The sequence below is a fragment of the Micropterus salmoides genome, unplaced genomic scaffold (genome assembly GCF_014851395.1).
Source record: "Micropterus salmoides isolate LMB-PRFRI ecotype aquatic unplaced genomic scaffold, ASM1485139v1 Ms_hic_scaffold_4, whole genome shotgun sequence".
Taxonomy (NCBI): domain Eukaryota; kingdom Metazoa; phylum Chordata; class Actinopteri; order Centrarchiformes; family Centrarchidae; genus Micropterus; species Micropterus salmoides.
In genome coordinates, this window is record NW_024043372.1 from 28,678,229 (window position 1) to 28,703,454 (window position 25,226).

A 25,226-nucleotide genomic window follows, 5' to 3' on the forward strand; every position below is an offset into this window, starting at 1 on the left:
TATTGTAAAATATAGGGATATATAATAGAATTTAGCTTTTTGTTTTTTTAGGCTATTTATTTGTTTTGTTTATTTGTTTATCTATTTTTACCTTTAAAAGTCATGGTTGCAATAAAACAAAAAGAAGAAGAAGAAGAAGGGGGAAGGCTCTCTGCTAGTTCTCGCGATGTTAGGCTGTTTTCGTGGTACTTGGGTCCCGTGGCAGTTTGCTGAAACGTGTGACTGCAGTCTTTCCGCTGAGGTGACGGAGCTGAGCAGACACGGATTGTGTGCTGCTGTAGAGATTTACTCATCATGGTAAGAAAAGTAGTGTTGGGGTTTTCGGCGTTGTTACAATGGCTGGCATTGTAGAAATCCGTCCAAGACTCTTTTAGATTACCGATGCTTTAAAAGTAGAAATGGCTGTTTTCATATATTTACTCTTGTGCAGTTGAAGGCCTTTAACTCGAGTGGAGCCACCCGTGTGGCTAACATTAGCTGCGATATGCGCATATATTTAAGTACTTAAACTGCCATTACAGGCAGTAAACGTGCACAGCTTTGTAAGACGCAGTCATGCAGTTGAAGGTCGGTGTACGTTTTTTTCGCTCCACACTAGTTTATTTAGTGTTTCTGGGCTAACGTTAGCTGCTAGCAGAAGTTAGCTTAGCAGTTTCCGCACGGGCCCAGGTCAGCACGTGGGTTCATCGTGACGCCAGCGTGGTTGCGTCTGAAAAGGTTATGGTAGTGTATTAGGCCACTAGACTGAAGTACGAATCGACCTGTATGCATAAATATTGCATTTAAATGCAGTAAGTTATTGCGTGCGTTACCTACGTAAAATCAGCTACAATGCTACCAAAAATAACGGGCGGCTCAGCGGTTAATACTATGTAGAGAACAGTAAACACATTATACAGAAAGTATCGATCAACACGCGCTGTAGTGGTAATTCATTGTTGCTTGTGCTAATATTTGTCTAACTCCATAATTTAATGCATTTACCTTGCGCAGGTGCTGTTGCACGTGTTGTTCGAGCACGCGGCGGGCTACGCGCTGTATGCCGTCAAAGAGGTGGAGGACATAGGCATGCTGCTACCTCAGGTGGGTCTTCTGTCCTCGCTGCTGCTTCAATCTATTTTCAGTATGGAGCACAGATAAACGTGTTGCTGTGTTTCAGGTGGAGCAGAGCGTGCTGAGCATCGGAAAGTTCAACAGCATGGTGAGCCTGGCTGCCTTCTTCCCCTTCAAGTCGGCCCAGGCTGCGCTGGAGAACATGAACGCCATTTCTGAAGGCAAGCTAACTTCCTAGCGTTACTGTGGCTCTATTGCTGTCCTCAGTTGTAATGATGTTTTATAATCTGTCAATCCACTGAGTTAATGTGCTGACAAACTAATGTAAACCCTGAACATCTGAGGAAAGCCATTTGAAATGCAGCAGTGGTTGAGTATACGGACCTGACATCATTTTTAAATTTGGCTAGCTACAGAATCATTTGAATTTATGTAAGTCAGTACAGTTGCCTCCTAACTTGCTGACATACAACAGATTCGTAAAGTCTGAATTAATGCTGTCTGCAAAGCAACAACAAAAGTGCCTGCTTTCAGAATGGAGTTTGGTGCGGATAAATCTATGCTAACTTGTGTTGTGACAAATTCACTTAGCTTTGTGTGAACACTTGACTGCAGTTTAAACAAATTTTTCCTGATTGGACTATGGTTAGTTGACTGCATGAAGTCACATTTGTCAGTGCCACATCTTTCAGATGGCTTTGCTGCAGAATCTTGAACTTCATACATTTAGCATACAGTTAAATGGGTAACGTTGCCTCCTTCACTTGCAGGTGTGGTTCATGCAGACCTGAAGTTGTTCCTAGAGACAAATCTGCCCCTGTCTGGGAAGAAGAAAGCGGTGTTGGGCGTTTCAGATGCAAAGATCGGGGCAGCTTTGCAAGAAGAATTTAGCCTATCGATCCAGACCGGTGGGGTGGTGGCAGAGATAACCAGAGGTGAGATAGTTTGTCTCTAATTTATTTACCCTACATAAGTTGGGCTTAAGTAGAGATTAGAGAACATGAGACCTAGTATTTTAGAAATCATGTGGCCTGTTGTGATGTGATCTTGTGATCCTGAAACTCATGAAGGTTCATACTGAAAATCTGAACAGCCACTGATCATGTGCTGCTCTGCTTCCGTTACACTTAACTCCAACCAACCCTTTCTTTATCTATCGGTCCTGTCAGGTGTGCGTCTGCACTTCCACTCCCTGGTGAAGGGTCTGACTGCCCAGGCTGCCTCCAAGGCACAGCTGGGTCTTGGCCACAGCTACTCCAGAGCTAAAGTGAAGTTCAATGTCAACAGAGTCGACAACATGATCATCCAGTCCATCGCTCTGTTGGATCAGCTGGACAAAGATATCAACACTTTCTCCATGCGTGTCCGGTAAGGTTCCCTTCATCACACCACTAAAACAAAATGTGTGTCTGGGTTAAGAGGAAAATGGTTTCATATCCTCCCTGGCACCTCTGCTCTGCCAGCTGTTGTCTAGTGAAGCCATTGACATTTGTTCACATATGCTGGCACTCGCCAAGCATGCCATTAATGTTGCTACCAAAGTTTGTAGCTTCTGCCTCAGGATATTACACGGTGGCGTAGCATTTTATTTTTGTTTGGGTATATATTTTTTTTCACAATCTCTGCCTTGTGTCTGCAGTGAATGGTATGGCTACCACTTCCCAGAGCTGATCAAGATCGTGCCAGACAACTCAATGTACTGTCGCCTGGCTCAGCTCATCGGAAACCGGAAGGAGTTGTCAGAGGAAAGTCTGGAGAGCCTAGAAGAAGTGGTGATGGACAGCGCCAAGGCTCAGGCCATCCTGGATGCATCACGCTCCTCCATGGGTCAGCAAGTGAATCTTTTTCATTCTTTACACTTCTACAAACAAATGTAGAGATGTGTAAAAGCATCTTGCTACTTTGTACAGATCTTTGACATCTTTAAGCCCATCTGTACAGCAGTTGGTTGTTTACAGACAAACATTTTTAAAAGGACATGACAAAGCCGCACCATGCCCCTTTTTTGCCCACCATGGATCAATAATTGTCCTTGGTGTCTAACACAGGGGGGCACAGTAACTCTCTCATAAACCTGTAGTGAAGGCACAAATCCTCACTGCGGATCCTGTCGGGAGAAACAAAGACGCTTTGTCTTAAGATTACCAGTATAAATGTTTTGATAGTAAATAAAAGTGAGTACTAGTATGCCTCTGCTCATCAGTCTCCTGATCCTCTCCAGGTATGGACATTTCTCCTATTGACCTGATCAACATAGAGAGATTCTCTGATCGTGTTGTGTCTCTGGCCGCCTACCGGCTGGAGCTGCAGGAGTACCTGCGTTCCAAGATGAGCCAGGTGGCACCAAATCTAGCAGCCTTAATTGGAGAAGTGGTAGGTAATCTTATTTGTTCAATTTCACATAAACAGGACCAATGATGTTATACCAAAATCTGTCAATCCACTGAATCTCTGTGATGACAAACGCATCCGGTGCTGATGGTCCTTAAATTGTGTGCCCAGATTACATCCAAAGCTTCCTTAGAGCTCTGTGTATGTCACCTGGACTTGACACCATCTTTTCTTTTTAGGTAGGAGCGCGTTTGATCTCCCATGCCGGCAGCCTGACCAACCTGGCAAAGTACCCGGCCTCCACCGTTCAGATCCTGGGAGCAGAGAAGGCCCTGTTCAGGTACTGGGGCACCCCCTCCCTGCTGGGGAAAGAAGTGGCTGCAGTGATGGCAGGGCTGGGCAGGAGCAGAGCAGGGTGACCAGGAGACTCAACGGAGGTCTCCTCTGGAGTGATCCCTCTCGCCCAATGCACCCCCACAGTCTGAGCGGCCACTTGCAGCACTGAGGTAGAAATTCTAAAAAGCTAGATAACGCCAGACTTGTTTGTTTTTTGTTTTTTTTCCTGAGATGCTTGATTTTAGAGTGGAAACAAACTAATTTGCACTACATGGGTTTTCGCCGGAGATGCTTTTAATTTGACGAATTGGCACAAAAACTGGAAGAAAGTACAACTGTAACTGATTTCCAAGGAAGCCTAAAATATTGGGTGGGTTTTTGTTTTTTTTTAAAGATGCAAAGCACCTCATTTAACTAGATTGGATTTTTTTTCATTGCTCAGTTTCTCTACAAGAGGGTGCTGAGCAGTTATTGTTAAACCATGTCTACACATGCCAACCTGGAATAAGGGGCAAAGGCCCCAAACAACCATTTACTGAAACCAATGAGGTAACACACTTGCCTCGACCTGATTTCTTTGTCTGTGAACATAGCTCTCGTATCACTGGAAAAACACTGTTCACCCAGGCCTAGACTTCTCTTGAATGATTTTTTTTTTTTAAACCTGTCGTTATCTGTTCATCCTGAATGTGAAATCAGCTGTATGTTCACAGAGCCCTGAAGACTCGTGGCAACACCCCCAAGTATGGACTAATCTTCCATTCAACCTTCATCGGACGTGCTGCTGCCAAGAACAAAGGCCGCATCTCCAGATATCTGGCCAACAAGTGCACAATTGCTTCGCGCATTGACTGTTTCTCTGGTGAGTGGCTAGTCCTTGTGGAATAATGCCCATGTTGGCTTCAGTCATGTGGCACAATTGCAATGATGCTCATATTTTTCGTCAACAGTATTCAACCCTTGGGTTGATGTTGATAAGCTTTTTCTGAGCAAAGCCAGAAGTCTGAGATGCATGAGCCTACTGTAATTTTATGCTGGCCTAGTGATTTTTTATTATTTTTTTTTAATTTCTTACAGAGGTACCCACAAGCGTGTTTGGTGACAAGCTGCGTTCGCAGGTGGAAGAGCGCTTGTCTTTCTATGAGACGGGCGACGTGCCACGGAAGAATGTTGATGTCATGAAAGAGGCTGTAAAAGAGGTGAGCTCAGAAAAATAAGACTTTGTTCAAGCTGCAGCGTATGAGAAGCTGGGTTGTACACTCAACAAGACAAGGATTAATTGTTTTTCAAAGTAAAGTTGTTGCTGTGGCATCTGGAATGGCTATTTGATAGGTTTAAATTCTGTCAATGCTGTGAATGATGAGAAGTCTCTTCCTGAAATCACTGAGGGTAAATACTGATTTAATGAGCCTGACACAGTATTGATTCTTGAGACAATCAGCTGTATGGTTTTCACCCTGACAGTAACTACATTTATTTTTCCTTTGCTCGTATGTAAGGCTACTGACGTTGCAGCAGAGATCAAGCGGAAACTGGAGAAGAAGGAAAAGAAACGCAAAAAGCGTGAAAAGAAGTTGCAGGACCTTGAGGCAAACGGTGAAAATGGCGATGCCGAGGTAAGCCTTAATTTTAGTATCTGGCCATGCATGTTTTGATTTGAGATCTGACCCACATGTGGTCCTGTCTCAGTGTACGACATGCTATATCAGCCTGACTCAGAACCATTGGCTGGTCCTAAACAATGGACTCGATCACTGAAGTGAGTCAGACATTGCAGCCACTTAAAGTATATACTATACATGTATGGGCTAGCTTGGGTTAGAGTACAAAAATCAATACTTTAATTTTCATTGACCTGATATTTTCTTGTACTTGCAGGTAGAGAATGGAGAAGCGGACACCTCCATCGTGAAGAAGAAAAAAAAGAAACAAGCGGCCGAGGAGATGGGGGTCCAAGCAGAGGAGACCCCTGCTGCCGAGAACGGAGCAGACACCTCAGCAAAGAAGAAAAAGAAACGGAAAAGTGAGGCAGTAGAGGTCGAGGCAGAGGAAGCTCCTGCCACAGATAATGGAGCTGAGGAAACAGATACTCCAGCCAAAAAGAAAAAGAAACGAAAGACTGAGACCATGGACACAGCGCCAGCAGAAGAGGCCCCAGAAGCACCAGTTTCTGAAAAGAAAAAGAAAAAGAAGAAAAAAGAGAGCGCAGACGAGTGAATGTGGTCAAAGACTGAATCTTTATTTTTGTGTATAGTTTTTTTTTTTTTTTCTTTTCTACTTTAAACTGAAGCTAGTTCATGTAAGCAGCTTTATGTTCAGTCTTTTTCTTTAGCAACATCAAAGCAGGTTGGACTGCCAACAAATACTTATAACTGTGCCTTGAAGTCAATGAATATTACTTGTGTAAATATTGTCTCAATAAACCATTTGTCAGGTAAACGGCTCATCTAGTGTTTCGCAGTAATGTTTCAAACTGGCTTTCTTTTTGATTGCACAGTTTCTCTTGGGGAAACTTCTGTGATTTACGTGGCCCTCAAACATCAATATTAACAGTTCTATGTTTTGTATGTTGGTCGGATGTTTCGGAACCTGCCAGTAGCGATGAAATGCAATCAACCCAACTGCATTATAATTCAGATTCTAGTTCTCACATGATCATCTGTATCTCTAGAACAATGGTGTCCATGTCCAGCCCATACATTCAATGGTCCAGCCACCGCTTTCTGGATGCCTCTGAGCTTCCTGCATTGTAACCAGATGTCATTACCTTACCAGAAGAACAATAATCCTCTTAATTAGAATATTTTTTTTACTACTGGTTACTGCAAACTGTTTACCTGGTCTGAGTTGAGCACTGACAAAATGTAGCAAAACAGTCTGTCTCAAAAGAGTAGCACAAACTGAGGGAGGGGGACAAAAGTGGAGCCCAACCAATAACCAACAGTAGGGGCAAAACCTGATAACAGTTAGGCTATGCATCCAAAGAGTCGCATATCAGGAAATGGCATTTTCCTCACACCTCATTTGTCCTCAAGATGGTCATGCCCATGTGAGAGTTGTGGGAAAAATAGGTTTTCTCTACGTGACCTTTAATAATCCTGAAGGTGTCATTACCTCATGTAGTTTGCTCCTTATTAATGACACTGTACCATTGTTTGGGATGGAATAAACATGTGTGAGATTGTTTTGTCTTGGGTATCTCCTTTCCTGCGAGAACAGAGCTTACACTGTTGCTCAAGGCTTTTCTTGTAGACAGTTATTCTCCTGCAAATGTTTTAGTCTTCTGTTTCTCTTGGTCAGACACTCTAAATCGCCCTAGGGTGTCTGAGCTCTTTTGCCCCAGCTGGAGAACTTCTCTGTTTTTTCTGACTTTACTAAATATCACAAAGACAACTGTTTGTTGTAACTTCTTTATTTGTTCATTCCCCCACAAGGAATTATACAATTTCTACCAAACCTTTCACAATTTATTATTATGGGGAAAGTAACTAATCAGTTAATGAAATGCATTTTAATGAGGGCTGTAAATCTTACAGACCAGGAAGCTCTCTGTCTGAAAAAAGACAACATGACAGCGCCAGCAGAAGAGGCCCCAGAAGCGCCAGTTTCTGAAAAGAAAAAGAAGAAAAAAGTTTGAGCTGACATACAGTTTATTTACTCCTTCTTCAGCGTTTAATTCATTAATAGTAATAAATGCATACAGAAGCACAGCGTATGTGTGGGTGTTCTGTTAGATATGGATGAAAAAAAGAAAACGCACAAGTAAATATCAACCGTGTTTTATATTGTGTGTGCCATCCTAACATTTGCTCACCATTAGGAGAATGGTTGAGGTTACAACTGCTAACCATGAGTACATAAAAACAAAGACAGGGACACCGATAAGTTATATGGTAAACTATCCAAATGTACATTTGAACATGTATCCTTCGGGGAGTGCTATGAGCTATCATGTCAGCATGTGCAAGGTGAGAAAATTGTTCTCTACAGAGGCAAAATTGGTTTGTCAAAAGGCTGTAGGCTGTTATGCTGTCACCGGAGTTAAGATAGCCAGCATGAATGAGACTGGAGAATAGTGTTCTAGTGTTCTAGTCTTCGTCTGTACATCTCTCTGTCCAATATGGTTCCAGTGAAAAGTGTGGACAAAAACCACAAGGATCACATGCAACCAATCCTTTGAGTGGACATGTGGATTTGTAGTCAGAGTAGCTCTGGCTTTGGAGCAATGTATGTAAGAGGGATCACCATTTGTTGTTTTGTTACTGGCGGCTTTAAGATGAGAGCAAATTGGTAAAACGTGAACCATGTACAGCATCCAAAGTAGCTGGGAATCTCCCTGTCATGAACTACTTCAGGTGTCACTTAGTTTGGAAACAACACAGCTGTTTTCCCAGATCCAAGTATGGTATTGTAAACAAGCTGTTCATTGATGCACTTGGAGAGCAAAGGCTGGCCCGTGTCGTCCGATCCCACAGACGAGCTACTGTTGGTCAAACTGCTAAAAAAGTTAATGCAGGTTCTGATAGAAAGGTGTCAGTTTGTTGTGTTGTGGGCTATGTAGCTGCAGATCAGTCAGGGTGCCGTGCTGACCCCTATCCAACGCAGAAAGCCTCTACAATGGGCATGTAAGCATCAGAACTAGACCATGGAGGAATGGGAGGAACACATGTCACCAGGGGGCAATTTGGGAAGAAGGCGGAGGCAGTGTGATGTTTTGGGCAATGTTCTGCTGGGAAGCCATGGGTCCTGCTGTTCATGTGGATACAATATTACAATACTAGGCAGTTGGTCATAATGTTATGGCTGATTTGCCACTTTATTAGGTACATCTGTTCAATGCTCGTTAACACAAAAATCTAATCAGCCAAACCTGTGGCAACTGAATGCATTTAGGCATGTAAATGTGGTCAAGACAACTTGCTGAAGTTCAAACTGAGCATCAGAATGGGGAAAAAACGGGATTTTGAACGTGGCATGGTTGTTGGTGCCAGCTGGGCTGGTCTGAGTATTTCAGAAACTGCTGATCTACTGGCATTTTCACGCACAACCATCTAGGGTTTACAGAGAATGGTCCAAAAAAGAGAAAATAGGCAGAGAGCTGCTGTTGTGTGGATGAAAATGCCTTGTTGATGTCAGAGGTCAGACGAAAATGGGCAGACTGGGTCGAGATGACAGAAAGGCAACAGTAACTCAAATAACCACTCGTTACAACCAAGGTATGCAGAATACCATCTCTTGAACGCACAACACGTCGAACCTTGAAGCAGATGGGCTACAGCAGCAGAAGACCACAACGGGGGACACTCCTGTCAGCTAAGAACAGGAAACTGAGGCTACAGTTCACACAGGCTCACCAACATTGGACAATAGAAGATTGGAAAAACGTTGCCTGGTCTAATGAATCTGGATTTCAGCTGCGACATTCAGATCCATCCTGCCTTGTGTCAATGGTTCAGGCTGCTGGTAGTAGTGTAATGGTGTGGGGGATATTTTCTTGCACACTTTGGGCCCCTTAGTACCAATTAAGCATTGTTTAAAAGTGACAGCATAAGTGAGTATTGTTGCTGACCATGTCCATCCCTTTATGACCACAGTGTACCATCTTCTGATGGCTACTTCCAGCAGTCAGCACCATGTCACAAAGCTCAAATCTTCTCAAACTGGTTTCTTGAACATGACAATGAGTTCGCTGTACGCCAATGGCCTCCACAGTCACCAGATCTCAATCCAATAGAGCACCGTTGGGATGTGGTGGAACAGGAGATTCACATCATTGATGTGCAGCTGACAAATCTGAAGCAACTGCGTGATGCTGTCGTGTCAATATGGACCAAAGTCTCTGAGGAATGTTTCCAGCACCTTGTTGAAAGCCACGAAGAATTAAGGCAGTTCTGAGGGCAAAAGGCGACCTGAATAAGGGCATCAGTGAGCTTCCGGATAGTCTGTGGCACTTTTTCAGGATTCAGGTCTGGGGAACTGAGGGCCAGTCAATGCCGTCAATGCCTTCATCATCCAGGAACTGCCTACACACTCTGGCCACATGAGCCCTGGATTGTCCTGCACTTGGAGGAACCCAGGGGCCACTGCACCAGTGTCAGGTCTGACTGGCTCTGAGGATTTTCATCTTGGTACCTAACAGCAGACCTTCCAAGGATATGCCTCCCCAGAACATCACTGTCCACCGCCAACCAGGTCATGTTAGATGATGTTGCTCCCAGCATAATGTTCACCACGGCATCTCCAGACTGTTTCATGTCTGTCACATGTTCTCAGTGGGAACTTGCTCTCAATGGCGGCCTTGTCAATTCTGGTGCTCTCTGGTGAATGCCACTCGAGCTTCATGGTGCTGGGCTGAGTACAGATTCCACTAGAAGACTTCAGGCCCTCATGCCACCCTCATGGAGACTGTTTCTGACAGTTTGGTCAGAATCATGCACACCAGTAGCCAGTAGGTCATTGTGTAGTGCTCTGGCTGTGCTCCTCCAGTTCCTCCTCACAAAGGTACTGCTGCTGGGTTGATGACCTTCTACGGCCCTGTCCAGCACTACTAGTGTAATGGCCATCTTCTGGTATCTCCTCCATGCTATCCTGAGACTATGCTGGGAGACGCAGAAACTTTCTTGCGACAGCATGTATGGATGTCCCATCCTGGAGGAGCTGGACTACCTGTGCAACCTGAATGGGCTGCAGGAACCGTCTCATGCTACCAGTAAAAAAAACCTTGTGGGTCTGAAAAACAATGTGATAGGTAAATATTGATGCCAGACCCATACACACTGTTCATAACTTTTAATTTGGACAACAGGGATTAAACCAATGTTAAAATGACATCAAATCCAAGGCCTGGCTGGTCAAACCAGCCAACTACTAAGAGTTGAGGAATGATAGACAGATGGAGGGAAATAAAAGAAAAATCAAGCTATCAACTCAAGTCACCCTCAATATAAGGATTCACAGATGCGGGAGACCAAAGTTACAAACGTATTTCATCTAAAATAAAAAAAGGCCTTTGCCGTGAAAATGATGTGTAGAATCTATGTACATCATTCTGAATTCATGTATGCATACAAAAAAAATCCATATCACAAGATGCTTGTGTTCAAGTATATTCATCAACTTCATCTCCATGATTTAGCATTCTCGTCTTTCCACATTTTTTTGAAATAAAATGTCCTTCGAAATTAAAAACCAAAATGCAGAAAACCACATTTTATGTCCTACCAATACATATATACTGTATAAATACATACATAAATATATTTTACATACAACAGCCATAAATTTGAAAAGGGGATATACAGAGCAAAGGGGGGGAGGAGGGGGGGGTGGTGGTAGTGTGTGTTTTAGCTTGTGTTGTAAAATGGTTTGTCCCTCTATGATCTTGTCAGTCAAATAGCAGGTGTGGTGCTGTGTGTTGGTGTCTGTCCACGCGCACACCCCTCTGTAGATGTGGCTATCTCAGTTGGCCCAGTAGGGGGAGCTGCCGTAGCTCGACTTGTTGACTTGGCTCTTCTGCTGCAGGTTGCTGGACTGGCCACGCTGGCTGGGACCACCCTGAACATGGAAAGACATACGTATAAACATCTCAAACTCCCACCTGGGAAATAGCAGAAAAATATCTGCAAGCATTACCTGTCCATCCTGAGCTAGATGGTGGTGCAGCAGCTGTGAGTGCGGTTGCTGGTGAGGCAGGATGTGGAGGAACGGGGCTGGTGCATAGCCTCCAGGAGCTGCTCCAGGGTTCAGAGGCCCTGGACCCCCCAGTGCCGATGGCAGGCTGAAGGGAGGAGGGGTCCCTGCATGGAATCCTTGCTTATCAAAAGACTGCAGTCGGATGATAAAGGACAAATTAGACTCAAAACTTAATTACTCATTAGTATAAGCACCAACTATACAGACTACAGAGTGGGTTGGGGGGGTTGAGGTGTTTGAGGCTCACCTGGGTCTTATTGTAAACACTTCCACTGATATCTGGCACGCCCGAGTTACTGGACGTCACTGAGACGCCTAGCAGAAAGACAGCAACAACATTAACACATTATAATTTGAAAGACCTTTTTAAAAACATTAGAAACATTGAGTGTTTTTTCCTTCTTACCTTTCCCGGGCCCAGTAGCAGCAGATTTGGCTTGTGCCTGTGAGGAGGAGTTGTATCCTTTACTGTAGTCCACTCCTGCTGGCCCTGCTGTCAGCTCCTCATACCCTGGACAGGAAAACATCAACTTCAGAGTTCAAACAATACACACTATTGCCTGTGAAAGAAAATTCACACAACAACATTATTAATAATAAGATTTGGGGAATTACTTAACCCAGAATCAAATGAATTTCCTAACTGTAAACATATATATATTTTTTTAAACATAAATTAATTGGTGTTGCTCACTAACCTGAGCTGAAAGTGTGTTGGCCGTAGCCGCTGGGCTGCTGCTGTGTCTGCTGCTGGAACGGGCTAGCCGAGGGATTTCCCAGACCAAGGCCCATACTGTGCTGCTTGGCTGAGGCTGGTCCTGGGCCCCCGGGAGGAACAAACATGGTGGGGCCATACGGGAAGGCAGCAGCACTGGGTACGGCGCCGGGCATCCCAGCGTAGTAAGGCAGGCCTGTGTAGCTGTAGCCTGGAGGCAGAAAAGCCTGCTGACTGTTGTGGTGCTGTGGCTGGCCCTGGGGCTGAGGCTGGGCCTGAGGAGGCTGAGGCTGGGTCTGGCTCTGTCCTTGGCTCTGGCCCTGGGGAGGCTGCGGGGCCGCAAGGCTTGTCGGGGGTGCCGGGGAGGTGGAGTCATTCCTGCCAAACTTTGTGACTTCACCTACCAAACAGGAGAGGTGTCAGCTGAAGACAAACACTTTTCTTTTTAAATTTTCAACAAGGTAAGCAAAGGGTGAAGGTGCTTTACCTGAGTAGGGGTTGTTGGCTATGCTTCCGTCTCTGCCAGAGAGAGTCGCTGTGGGTCCAGGGAATGTGATTCCATAGTAATCCTGCAACGAGGGCTAAAAGGGGAAGAAGGGGATCAGGAGAAGCGCCACAGCAACCAAACAAGCTAAAAAGACTAGAGAAGAAATCAAGTGCTGTCCCAAGGCTGAGGCTCACCATTGGCAGTCTGGACTGGAGCATATGGAGGTCTTCGTAGCCATATATCTGCTGTGAAACACAAAATGCAAAATATATCAAAATAAAAACTTATGTATATAGTAACTGAAAACAAAGACTACATCTCCATTGGTTCTCTGAGAGGGCGTTCAAGATTTGCAAGTGACTCATCACTGGCAGAAGTACAGAATGATCTTTACTTCATGACAGCTAACAACTGAACTAAACAAGTACACTACAATGACTCTAGATCATGAGGGGCTACTTACTGGGTATGCTGGCAGCAGCCCCCCTGGGCCCATGATGTACTGGTTGGGCAGTAGAGGAGGCACTCCCTGGGACAGGTTAGGAGGAGCTTTACCTGTCAGAACGACACAATTACCATCACTTTCATATGTTTTGTATTATCGTGGGAGCACTACAATGAATGAAAACAACCAATCACACATTAACATCCCCAGTGTCTGAGTTGTGTGTACCAGTGGCAGAGGAGAGCAGGGCTGTGGTCCGTGGTGCAGTGAGGTTGGAAGTGGCAGTAGCTCCATTGGAGCCAAGTCCCAGCACTGTGCTGGTGGCGGCAGCAGAGTGAATTCCACTAGTGCCGGCAATAGCGCCGACTACGCTGCTCATGTTGCCCATGTTGGGCATGTTGGCCAGGTGGCTGATGCTGCTACTGTTGCTGCTGATGTGGTTCGAGTGGAGCGCTGAGACGGAGGGCTGTGATGACGTGTAAGAGCCAGAGGATGGAGCCAGAGAGTTAATGCTGCTGCTGTCCACACTGGTGTACTGTGTCTGTAAGGACAGAGAGGAAGGCGGAGATGGGTTAAATTTGAAATTAGTCCGTTTCAGATTTCATTTAGCAATACATGCAAGCACTGTCTGTGTACTGGCATTTATATACTGCAGATCAGGAGTCTTTAACCTTTTCTACACTGTGGACACCCAGGTGGCATTGGTCCATTATTCTCCATATTTCCGTGCCATTAATCATGTTTTAATTGTCCTCTGTAATACTTGCATGGAGTATGAGCTTTGAAATATGATCATATTTATGCCAATTCCATTGCTGGAATATTTGAATGTATAACTGTAAGTCAAGTAATTACATTTTTATGATCCATCCTGTTCTATCTTCAAACTTGCACTAAAATCCCTTTAATTGTGGCAGTGATTTTAATTTTAGTACCATTCAGTGTCCTGTTGCATGAACATGGTAGCATGTACTAATGGAAGACTGACTGACTGACAATGCTGAAACCATGCAGTTTTCATGCAGTGGCTGCCAATCATTACAGAGGATAAGTCATAATACAGAGCCATCGTGCCTGTGGAAGACAAGGCAGGTACTTACAGTGAGAGAGCTGGAGCCCAGAGCCGAAACTGAGGAATGACTGCTGACATGGCCGTGGAGCAAAGGCAGAGAGGAAGGAGTAATGATCAGTGTAGTGTTGTGGCAATAACAACTTTACAATATTTTAGTTTGTACATCCTTCCTCAATTTAATTATCAAGCTTAATTTTTTAATAGATGCAAGAGACAATTCAACATTAACAAAGTAACACTTTCTTAATGTATCATTATATATTCATAAATACATTTGCATTAGAAAATATAGATATAATTCATGCTCCCAAACATGGTCCAAGAGCTAGTAAATTTAACATTGCAATGAATTTAAAAGGTGGTCATCAGTCTGCCATGTGTATATGGGTTACCTGTTGAGTGCATTGAGCTGGTTGGCTGAAGGGCAAGTCCGGTGCCAGGTTGGAGTTGTGTGCAGGCAGTGTGGATGATAAGTGGGAGGAGGGTGCTGAGGCACCGTTGGTGCTGATGTTCAGAGACGGCGACTCTGGCTTCGGTGTGGAGGACGCTGATGAAGCTGAGAGGAGAAAGAAAGAAATGATCTTTATTTGTAATAGACTCAAAACAGCATAGCGTAAGAAAGGTGGCAGACATCTGAACAAATAAATCAGTAGTAGGTAACTTACTGTCTAAAGCAGCAGACGTCCTTACACCATTGAGACCATTCTGGAAATACGAAAAATGCAGCTCAGTGTTGGAATACTGACAGATCAAGATCACTACCATATCTAAGTAACAAACATACACAGGACAAGCAAGACTTTGTGTGATGACTACATTCACTATATAAAAGAGGTGAAAATCAATGGGAAAATCTTCTGGTCAGGAATTGCTGCCAAAACAGTTAAATCAATCTAAGTTCACACGGTCTGACAGTTTCCCTACACGAGGGTGACCCTTGTGAAACCTGTGACTTATGATCTGCAATTTCTCAGTGTCACACCGTTTATACAAGACACAGACATGTGATGCTGTCGTCTACTTTGCAGCTTGAACAACAACATTTTTCCCCACTCAAGGAATATCTGAAATTGGACTATTTCTCATCTCAGTCAACAGTTAAGCAGTAAGTAAGCAGTAAAAGGCAGGATCAGTCTTTCCTCTTGGCCATTTCTACTCACCATGACTGGCCCTGTGGCCTCTTTGCTCTGGGAAAAGGCCAGTCGTGTGTGAGGGGGCATGGTCCCATCGTAACTTCCGCCCACTGTGGAGAAGTGAGAGGAGGGTACAGAAGGAGGGGTGGTTGAGGTTGATGAAGATGATGGTAGGTTGGTGGAGCTGGCAGTCCCTAATGAGGAAGGAGGGAGGCTGGGCAACGCCACTGAAGAGGAGTGATATACTGGCTCTGATGAGGAGAGGGGCAGAGGCAGGGCAACGGAGAGAGGACTTCCCAGCGACTCACTGCAGGGAGCAAAGAAGAACAAGTTATTACATCGAATTAGCTCAGATCCGGAATTTGATATATTAGGACATAAATGTTGCTTTATATCTGTGTATTTATATCTGTTTCTGTAATAACATATATTCTAAAGAGATGCTAATCAGTCAGCAGTGTTAGTACCTGAGCGGTTTGGAGTACAGGCTTGTCTGGCTCTGTGTCCCTGGTCCTGGTGCAGGTGGTGCTGGGACAGAGGCCGGCGTGGACTCCCTTGATGCCACATTCACGCAATTGTCCACAACTCCAAACTCCGGCAATGCCGACTCTGAGCCAAAGTCTAGCGCTCCAAACTGGAGGTTTAGCCCGGGGACGTCAGCCGAGCCTGGCATCTCTACCGCTGTGGAGGGGATCTGCCAGGAAGGAGGGAAAGACAGTCAGGTTTCAGGACCATGATATGAATTTCATATAACTACTTGTATTTGGTCATTTATAGAGGATAGCATGCATTGTTGCCTTGACAATCACGCAAAATCTCAGCCCCACACAGAGATAACATTTAGATTAAAAGCGTAATTAAAGAGAAGACACATCGGAGTGCATCAGATTGCGATTGCAACCTTCTGTCCATCAACATGCGTCCCCTACCTTCGATGTGGGAGGTATCCTTCGTTTCTGGCCTCTGAGCTGTGCCCGTTGCTGCTGTGGCGTACTGCTGCCCTGAGGGTCCAGCCCTGCGCTGGGGGCAGGAGGTTTAGCACCAGCCATTACTGGGCCTGCCTGTGCTGGCGTGCTGATGTGCTGGGGACCAGGCGAGGCTAAAGCAGGGGGCGCTTGTTGTTGTGATGGAGGACTGGGTTGACGTGCCAGAGGCAGGGAGGGGCCAGTGTGCCTCTGAACCAGCTGGCTCAATACAAGAGAAGGCTCAGGCTGCAGGCCAAACTCACCTGCAAGAAAACAAGACACACAGGCACAGAACAAGGACTTTAGAAACAGGTATATGAACCGTACATGCCTGCAATACATGTGACAAACACAGACATACGTGACCGCCCCACGTGAACACTTACGGCTGAACTGCGAGGACAGCGACGTGGTGTTGGATTCTGAGGCCTTTATGTCCCAGGTGGATGAGGAGGGTGGAGGCACAGGTGCTCCCAAGCCTGGCAGTCGGCCAATGGAGACATTGCTTCCTTGGGTGCTGGCAGGTGGCGCGGCCTGGGATGAGGGTAGTGGACCCAAGCCAGGACCCTTCAGCTGTTCCAGTATCTGAGCTCCAGCGCTGGGCTGAGTCCTTTTGATCTGGCCCAAGTCCCCAAAACCAGCTCCCAGAACTGACGACTGGCAAAGACAGGTAGAGAGAGTGTAATCACAGTTTGTTATTTCTGTGTATTTGTTTTTTTTTTTTTTTTACATATGATAAATGAAGGAATGTGTATGACAAAAAAACAAAACAGCAGAGGGTGCAGAGTATTAAAAGGGACAGTCTTACCAGAGCAGCATGAGCGTAGCTTGTGCTACTGGTGGCGTTGCGGATAGGGGGCGGCTGCGGCTGCTGCTGATGCGGTGGCTGGTGGTGGTGGGAGTTGGTGAAGACCAGACTCTGAGAGGAAGAGGAGGAAGGTGGTTCTCTTCCTCCTCCCACAGGCTTCTGCAGTAGAGAGGTAAGGTCCAGACTAACACAGAAACAGTTGGTAAAGTCAATTAGAAAATGGATGCAGGACATGCGAAGTCAAATGTTGAAAATGTAATATGTTGTAAATCCTCTCTGACATTGACTTTCCATTGCCAACCTAATTTTACGATACATAAAAAGATACCACCAAGATCAAAAGTTAATTCTTTGCTGACAGACTTTTACCAGTAGAGTGAACTGAAACTACCAAGCACCAAGCACCTTGGTCCACCAAAAACGCCTTGTTACACTGCAATAAGAGTGTTATGGCAGTTACTTACCTTTGCCCAGGTGTGATGTGATTCTCAGCAGCAGGTGCACATGAGGAGGTGAACACTTTGGTCTCTGAGAGCTGCAAAAACACAAGAGAATGAAGTGTTTTAAATAGAGAACCAAAACATTTTACTGTGATTGACAGACTCCTCCTTTGTGTCAACTCACACTAACATCCTCACTCCAGTCCTCAGGTGTCCAGTCTTCCATGGTATTCCTCCAGGCAACTACAGGACAACCAATCATGAGTCACAATGTTCAAGAACAGGGTGGATGAGCGTATGTACAATTTTCATAAAATACACAGAGCTAAACAGTAATGTCCGCTCAATACACTGAATATATTTGTCTACCACAGAACTGCCTTTGTATGTCAAGAGTCGCATATCTGCTCTGGAGACCTCACCTGTCCCATCTGTGCTGTTGTTGGCCACCGTGTCCCACACCTCAGTTTGTGTGGTCCCTGTCCCAGCCTGTGAGGTGTAGTCCGCAGGATTGAACGTCCTGAGGAAGAGTCAAGGAGAGGTTTATTTAGTTATGCAGCAATAAATGAAATGGGCAGGGAGTGGTTGACCATGTGTAGAATCAGATTAAAATAACTGTTTCCCCAATAGAAAGTGTCTGGGGTAAAACTGTTTATTATTTATACTATTTAGGCCAACTTCCATTGGAAGAGGGGACAACTTATTGCTTCAGCCTTTGGGTTTTTGGTGCTGTGTAGAAGGTTAGGTGGACCACGTTTATGAATTTATTCAGAAATCACATCTGAAGGGGACTGGTGACTAAAGGCTCACAATCTTTTAAGAGCAAACACATCACAAAGTTAGCTGCAGGAAGAATGCACCACTTGTACTCAAACAAACAAAAACCACATGCATCTTTTCCCGGCCTGAAAAACACTCGGGTAATATATAATTTTCACCTAAAAGTATGTGAAAACCACTGCGAGTGTGCGTGAGTGTTGACACCATACCCCATGCCCTGGGCTGAGAACCGGCTTCCTGCTGGTGCTCTGCCTCTGCCTCGACCCCCAGCTCCTGCACAACATTCATACAAAATTGAACAACCTCCACTCAAGTGTTGGCCTGTAGACAGGTCTGTTAATGTGCTGCTATACTCACCTCGGCCACCTCTGACCCTCCGACCTCGATCTGAACCTCTGTCCACTGGAGTCACCTCCACGCCATTTTCCTCTGGACGTGCTGTTTGTCAAAAAAAAAAAAAAAAAAAAGTGTGTGAGTGTGTGGAGGGGCGGCACATTAATAACAGCGTGATGTAATCAAACAGACGAAGCTACAGAAGAGATGGGGGACTCTGAACTACATTCATGTGAATTTTGGACGCCATACCCTGTCGGCTGCGACTGGCCACCTTGCCCTTGCGGTTGGCAGCTGCACGGCCCTTGCTAGCCTCCCTCTCTCCTTTTTTCTCCCTGTTCTCCTTGTTCTCCTTGCTTTCTGATGGACCCTCCTTCACTAGGGGCTTCTTCTTCCCTACCGTCTCCCATGAGGTCTAAACACAGAACAGGAAAGGAAGGACAGTAAAGAAATAATCATAAAAAAAACAAAAAAAAAAACAATTAATTAAAACATGTAACAACAAAATTAAACAAGGTGCAGGATTAGTGAAACTAGAGCACACACACATATATTTAATGTGTTTGCTTATTGCACTAGCTTAAAAACTATCGCCAACAGTCAAACAAGATTATCAACACTTGACATAAAGCTACTGAAGTAAGCAAGCAGGCAGTGCAGCTTTTATTTAAAATATGTTCTTCTTGGCCTTTATTTCAGTGACACTTCACAGTTTTACCATGTTGAAGTAGACTCTGGTGTTCTGCAGTTGGTTGAAAACGGCATTTCAACTTGTGTATTTTGTTCAAGAGGATAAAGACACTCTAGCAAACACTACAGGGCACTATAGAAACATTTCTGGAAACAGTTACAGAAAGGCTGTGAAGCGGGCTATTTTTTGACCATCAGTATGTACTAGAGTGTGCATTATGCAGCTGTGTTATATAAGAACAACAGATATCATATGACGGCTTGTAATTGGTAGATATTCAATGTTAAATGACAGATTGAAATTAAGGGCAAATAACATTCACAGGACATACTGTGTTACTCATTTAATAGTTTAGAATTACTCTTCTCTTATGCCATACCTACTCTTACAGCATAGGAAACCTCACTCAGTAACCATTCATTTTGTTTATGACAGTTAATATCTTTAAGAATACAGCAGAAGCAGATGTAGCAGAGGGTTGCATTATATATCATATCAGTAGACACTTCCAGGTAAAGGGGAAAACCAGCGATTTGCTATTTTTGGATTTCCATGAAATCAAAACAACACGATGGGTAGCTGTCTGGCTGGCTGCCCTGCCCTACAGCCTCTCCTCGCCATCTGTGCTGGCTGGTATTCTCACTCGCAGCACACAGGCAGAACACCACCAAAGTGTTTGCCAGACATTTGGTAGCCTGTTTGACTGCTTTCTGAGCAGGAGAGGGAAAACATGGTGTACAATAGTGTTGTCTTCATTAAAGAGGACAGTCACTGTGGCAAAGGACAGCTTAGAGACAGATTATAGTGCCAAACAATGTTTTTTCCCCCCTAATATTATTATTATTATTATCATTAACAGCAAAACTGAATGCATTTCACATTTGTTCATCTTCTGAGCATGTTAGAACTTGAAATCTAGCGTAAATGTGAAGCAATGCTTCATTTTTTCTTGAGATAAATGGAGATATTAAATATCTTTCTATAATTCTTGCAGTCTGACAGGCTGTCTACACAGTGTGTTTCAGCTGCGTTTTTCACTTATTTATCTCACATAACTGATACAGCAGATATTCTATTTTAATCAATACAATGGTCTTCACAAGCTTACATTCGCTTTACATGTGTTTTAAAAAGTGAAAGTGTATTGGGCTTTGAGTGCTGCTGAAAACACGGATGGCTACACACATCCTGTGTAGATGCTGATGGAGGACATGCTGCTTTCACTACACAGCCTGTGCAGACATGGTGTTAATCTACAATGGTTAAAAAAATCTTCACAGTGACAGACCTCTGCTTGAAGTCGGCCGGTGCTATACTAGGAATTTTGTGACGTCAGATTCCGCGTACTAATATGAATGATAAAACGCTGTCCGGCCCTAACAGGTCCAACTCAACTAAGAGTCATTGAGATGTCAGTCAAATAGTCTTTACACTCGTACACAGTCCTGACAAAGGTCTCGCGGTGTGCGTGGCACAGCAACTTACACACTTCCAGTCTTGCGCAAAAGGCTTAAGCCATGGCAGTGAACCAGCATGCACAAAACCAGCACCATGTTAGCAGCTGAGATAAATGGAATTCTGCCATCATTAAGGTTATGAATTACACCTGTGCCTTTCTTACTGTGACATAGAAAAACGTCTGCTGTGAAAACGGTCTATCTGATTAGTGGCAGCGCAAGTACAATTTGAAAGTTAAAGAATGAATGATTATTATAATTATTTTTACGATGTGCACATTTCCCAAATTTAAATCACACATCACGGTAAAAACAATTATCGTATGGGGCTGCTGCATATTTTGCCTTCCAAACAAAATAAATCTATTTACAGTAGATTAAATAGCAAATTCTTATAGTACGACAATGTATATAAATTGTTCAATATGAGATTAAATAAGATGCAATGTAATTTACCATGTCCGAGGTGCTCTCTAGGAGGAAGTTGATGGCTCTACTAACATCCTCATTGCAGTCGTGGAGCGCTACCATGCACTCATCCTGGTTCTTCCCAGTCACCTCCATCAGCTGGTAAAAGCAACACTTATCATATTAGAAATGTCTGGGAGTCAACAAAAGGTATACTGATGACAAAATGCACCGGTTTTGCACCGTATGACAGTACAAGTCATGGCGTAACTCACAGCATCAATTGTGCATTTTCCTTGTGTCCACATAAAGTACTGAAGTCATGGAAGAATGTGACAGCCCAGCCTGACTGAAAAATTGTTTCTCACCTGGTTGACTTTGTCCTCAAAGTCAGCATCATTCTTGTCATAGATCATCTGGGCGAGCCGGATCTGTTCAGCAGTAGCCTGCAACACAAAGACCAACCAAGTGTAAGGTTTTGGTTAATAGGAGAAAAAAGGGAAAAACACCCACTGGCCACTTAATTAGGCACACCTGAAAAATGTCATGAAATCCAATACAACAGCTCATTTATAAATTCTACCTTTACAAAATAATAATGTTCATAATAATGTTCAGTTTTGACTGACGCAGTCAAAGAGCTATTAATTTAACTATACGTATGTTACACTTTCTATGAAACTAATGCATACCTACTAGGGCTGTTTTGTGTACATTGTGGACAATATTGCAATTTGTGATTGTGATTCGATTACAATAGAATTAATAATAGGTACTATAAGTCTACTTGCTTAATTATCAAGGAATGCGCAAAATACTGACATATTGAAATGTGTATTTCTCAAATTGAACAACAATAAACAATATTTATAACAATAACAAGTAAAACAGATGTACAAGAGAACAAGGGGAGCGTCAAAACCTTTTTTAAATGTCCCGCCCCATCCAGCCTGTGATTGGTCGGTTGACGAAAAGTGACTGACACGTTGGCTTTATGAAAAGTCCTTGTTTTCTTCTGTCTTACCGCTTTAGCTGCTGACAACGTCTCTCTGTCTCTGTCACAGAGCGACCGAGGCACCGGCATTTCTCTCAGTGCTCCGGTGGCCAAATATGTTTTGAACGATTAGCGGCGGGGTGAGGAAGGGGGTTACGGTAGGTTGTTGTCTTAATAGTTACTCGCACACTGCCTATAAATCATTTCTCTCATTGCACGTAGTCTTATCTGTTTTTAGGGGCACATGTGAGAGCCCGATGTGGGCGCAGCTAATGAGCAGACTGCACAGCACACAGATAAGAGAGATTCTCACACACTTTTTCTATTTTATTAAATCGTACCTTTTTTGCAGTTATGTAATAGCACAAGATGACATCGCGATTAGATTAATCATGCAGCCCTAATACCTACAATGCGTTATACTGTGCTATAGCAATGTATAATTATAGAATGTGTTATTGTTGTAAAGCATTATGTATTTATATATATATATATATATATATATATATATATATATATTTTTTTTTTTATTATGTGCACTTAGAACTATAATTATACATTGCTATAAGCACAATATAATGAATTATAAGTATGTTTATAATGCACTAAGGATGTGGGCGTCATAGAAAGTGTTACTGGTTTTTCTCATCTTTTGCTCACCACATATACAAACATGAAGGGGGAAGAATATTAGAAACATATTTCAAAATAATGCAGTCCACACCACCACTAACTACAACCACAGTAATAAACATGTAGCTGAATTAACACCTCTTGGAAATGTTTTGACAAAAGCTTAATTGTATAGGTGTACCAAAAAGGATTAATGAAATTGTTAGCTTGGTTTTCATCAACTATTACTATTATCACTTTTAAAAGTCAATGTAATATGTAGCCTGAAAAAGGGAGGTTTGCTTGCATAGTGTGTGGCTGAGAGGAGGGTGACGTTTTCATGTTCATGTGGTTTCGGTGGCTCACCTGTATCTGTTTCTGTGGTTGTGATGTATGAGCGGCAGCAGGCAGCACTTTTTCCCGAGGGCCCCGGGCCTTGTCGCCGCCCAGCGAGCTCATCATATACAGTATATACAAAACTCTGTATGTACAAAATAGAAAAATCTGCAAAGGAAACAAGAAAAATAGAAGAATCATCCAACAGTTGTTAAATCCACCGATTATGTAAAAAAACAAAAAAAAAAAACACACACACAGTCAGTTCGTTTGCAATGTTGGTTACAGGAGAGCCTCAGTACTTCCCATGTGTGCATACATAGAAGGAAATACAGATTTAATACCAGAAATGTGTGACTGTGAGCAGAGATAAGCCTAATTGCACAATCATAAATACTGCCCCTATGGAGGCTTTAAGACATAAAGTTGGCCTGGTGACAGAACAGCTATACTGAAAATCTAGGTCAAGGAGGGAGAGTGCCCAGTGTCCTCTTACAAACAGCACAGACCACCAAGTGTGTGAGGAGAATGACAACACACCCTGACCCCACATGGCCTCTAACTGCCAGATAGTGTGCAGCAACCAAGATAATAATGTCTGTGTGTATATGCATAGGCTACATACATACATACCACAACATCATAAACTACTGCAGTAAAATGCAGTATTTTGCTCTGTGTATTTAAAAACGGAGTCTTGTACAATTTGTACCTTGCTGCAAAGTGTGTATGATAGCGAAAACCAAGCACTAATAATTTTTATTTGTCAAATATTAGTCTGAATCTTATACACATGCAGGGTCGAAACATACTGAGGATCCATTACTAGAGTGATTCCTCCAGATAGCCATACTGACCCATTTGTTTTATGTCAGAGAACAATAGCGATCCAGCTTCAAGCGCCCGAGTGACGATGGAAAACGCACTGCTGCCATTGGCTGTTGGACTGAACAAAGCTAATGCAAAAAAGGACGAACTGGCTTTAAATGCAATTTCAGTCAAAAAATGTAAAGATCTATTTTTATAACTAAGAAACCCGAGGCAGCAGCAGCAATTTTTATTCACCAAATTAAATATTGACATATCATTACGCTTATGAATGTCGACAGTCTTAGACACAAACAATAACAAAACAATTTTGCAGTAACGTTGACTCTCCACATTAATTTGACCACTCAGAAATTACAAATATCTGTTAACTGACACGTATGTGTTTACGTACATTTACATCTAACTTACCTGGGTAACGTTACGTCTACCCAACTGTCAATTAACTGAGCCACAATTTATTTTAGTAATAACGAAGCAGCGGAGCGTTGTTTTGGACCAATGCTAACGTTAGCCCGTTGCTGTTAGGTTACTTATTTATTGAGTCTGCATATGGGACTACTCGATAACGTTAACGGTTGACATGCATATCTTCCAGAAACAAATCCGATCCTCGTAGCGTCGTTTTAGACTGAAGACTGACCGACTTGGTGCTGTTAGTACTAGAATCCCTTTGTCCCCGCTAGCATGAACTCAAGCTAGCTACTGGCATGCTAATGCTGACACTACACTGTTTCTGAACAAACGGTGGGGGTGAAGCTAGCCGTAGCTAATGACGCTATTTAAATCTGTTCCAAGTTGACAGCAGACGACCGTCGAACTGGTCTTATGTGTAATTATAGATCCGCGGGGTTATCTAACGACAGCCTCAGTTACACCGGGCTTGTCCTCGACATCTACACAACAGGCTAGCCTGCTAACAACATAGCGTTAGCTGTATTAAATCTTAAGAAAAGGGCCTCGCAGTGGAGCTCAATCCCATCCCGACATTGCTCGCCGGGAAACAAGACACCAGAAAAATTGCGAAAGACATCCCTCACAACCCCGCGGAAGCGAAACAACGAAGCCAGCGAGCAACAATTTCAGCGACAACGCCCTTACGTATATGGTTTAAACGCGTTGAAATACAGAAAATGAACTTGAAAAACATAAGAAATTTTGTTTTTGTTACCTGCTAACACGCTTCACTCGGCCAGCAGTAGACAGGGTGGTCACGTGACGTGCACTACCGCGGTGGATGCTCTCCTCCCCGGGTCACAACTAACTTCTCAATTAACCTTCAACGCTCACTATGAGATACGCCGTTAAAT

The 25,226-nt window shown here is 43.7% G+C and overlaps 2 protein-coding genes and 2 non-coding genes across 4 annotated transcripts; 3 read left to right on the forward strand and 1 right to left on the reverse strand.

The window, feature by feature from the left end:
* Positions 1–162: 162 nt before the first annotated feature.
* Positions 163–6,164, forward strand: nop56 (NOP56 ribonucleoprotein homolog). The gene is made up of 12 exons (XM_038696340.1): positions 163–297; positions 994–1,083; positions 1,160–1,274; positions 1,824–1,988; positions 2,223–2,421; positions 2,693–2,880; positions 3,275–3,426; positions 3,624–3,724; positions 4,434–4,582; positions 4,798–4,919; positions 5,220–5,336; positions 5,599–6,164. Exons 1-12 carry the CDS (start codon positions 295–297, stop codon positions 5,935–5,937), a joined length of 1,740 nt encoding a protein of 579 aa, XP_038552268.1. The 5' UTR covers positions 163–294; the 3' UTR covers positions 5,938–6,164.
* On the forward strand, positions 3,059–3,178 carry LOC119887022. The gene has a single exon (XR_005441603.1). It is a non-coding gene; the product is annotated as a small nucleolar RNA SNORA26 (small nucleolar RNA).
* Positions 5,072–5,137, forward strand: LOC119887018. Its single transcript, XR_005441599.1, has one exon. It is a non-coding gene; the product is annotated as a small nucleolar RNA SNORD57 (small nucleolar RNA).
* A 4,330-nt stretch (positions 6,165–10,494) lies between the features above and the next one.
* On the reverse strand, positions 10,495–24,924 carry ubap2a (ubiquitin associated protein 2a). Its single transcript, XM_038696666.1, is given in 29 exon segments — positions 10,495–11,274; positions 11,353–11,544; positions 11,660–11,727; positions 11,819–11,923; positions 12,111–12,527; positions 12,615–12,708; positions 12,809–12,859; positions 13,078–13,169; positions 13,288–13,594; positions 14,160–14,212; positions 14,525–14,555; positions 14,557–14,687; positions 14,797–14,836; positions 15,292–15,571; positions 15,732–15,958; positions 16,194–16,492; positions 16,616–16,886; positions 17,038–17,221; positions 17,502–17,572; positions 17,662–17,720; positions 17,900–17,997; positions 18,467–18,530; positions 18,615–18,695; positions 18,843–19,005; positions 21,195–21,305; positions 21,515–21,592; positions 23,119–23,256; positions 23,946–24,044; positions 24,328–24,924. Coding segments are annotated over 27 exon segments (3,759 nt in total). The 5' UTR covers positions 23,215–23,256; positions 23,946–24,044; positions 24,328–24,924; the 3' UTR covers positions 10,495–11,178.
* Positions 24,925–25,226: the final 302 nt, after the last annotated feature.

Excerpts from the sequence above, each read along its gene's own strand:
- nop56 (XM_038696340.1), top strand. Across the intron at positions 1,989-2,222 it reads GGTGGCAGAGATAACCAGAG|GTGTGCGTCTGCACTTCCAC; the intron begins GTGAGATAGTTT and ends CGGTCCTGTCAG. Across the intron at positions 2,881-3,274 it reads TGCATCACGCTCCTCCATGG|GTATGGACATTTCTCCTATT; the intron begins GTCAGCAAGTGA and ends GATCCTCTCCAG.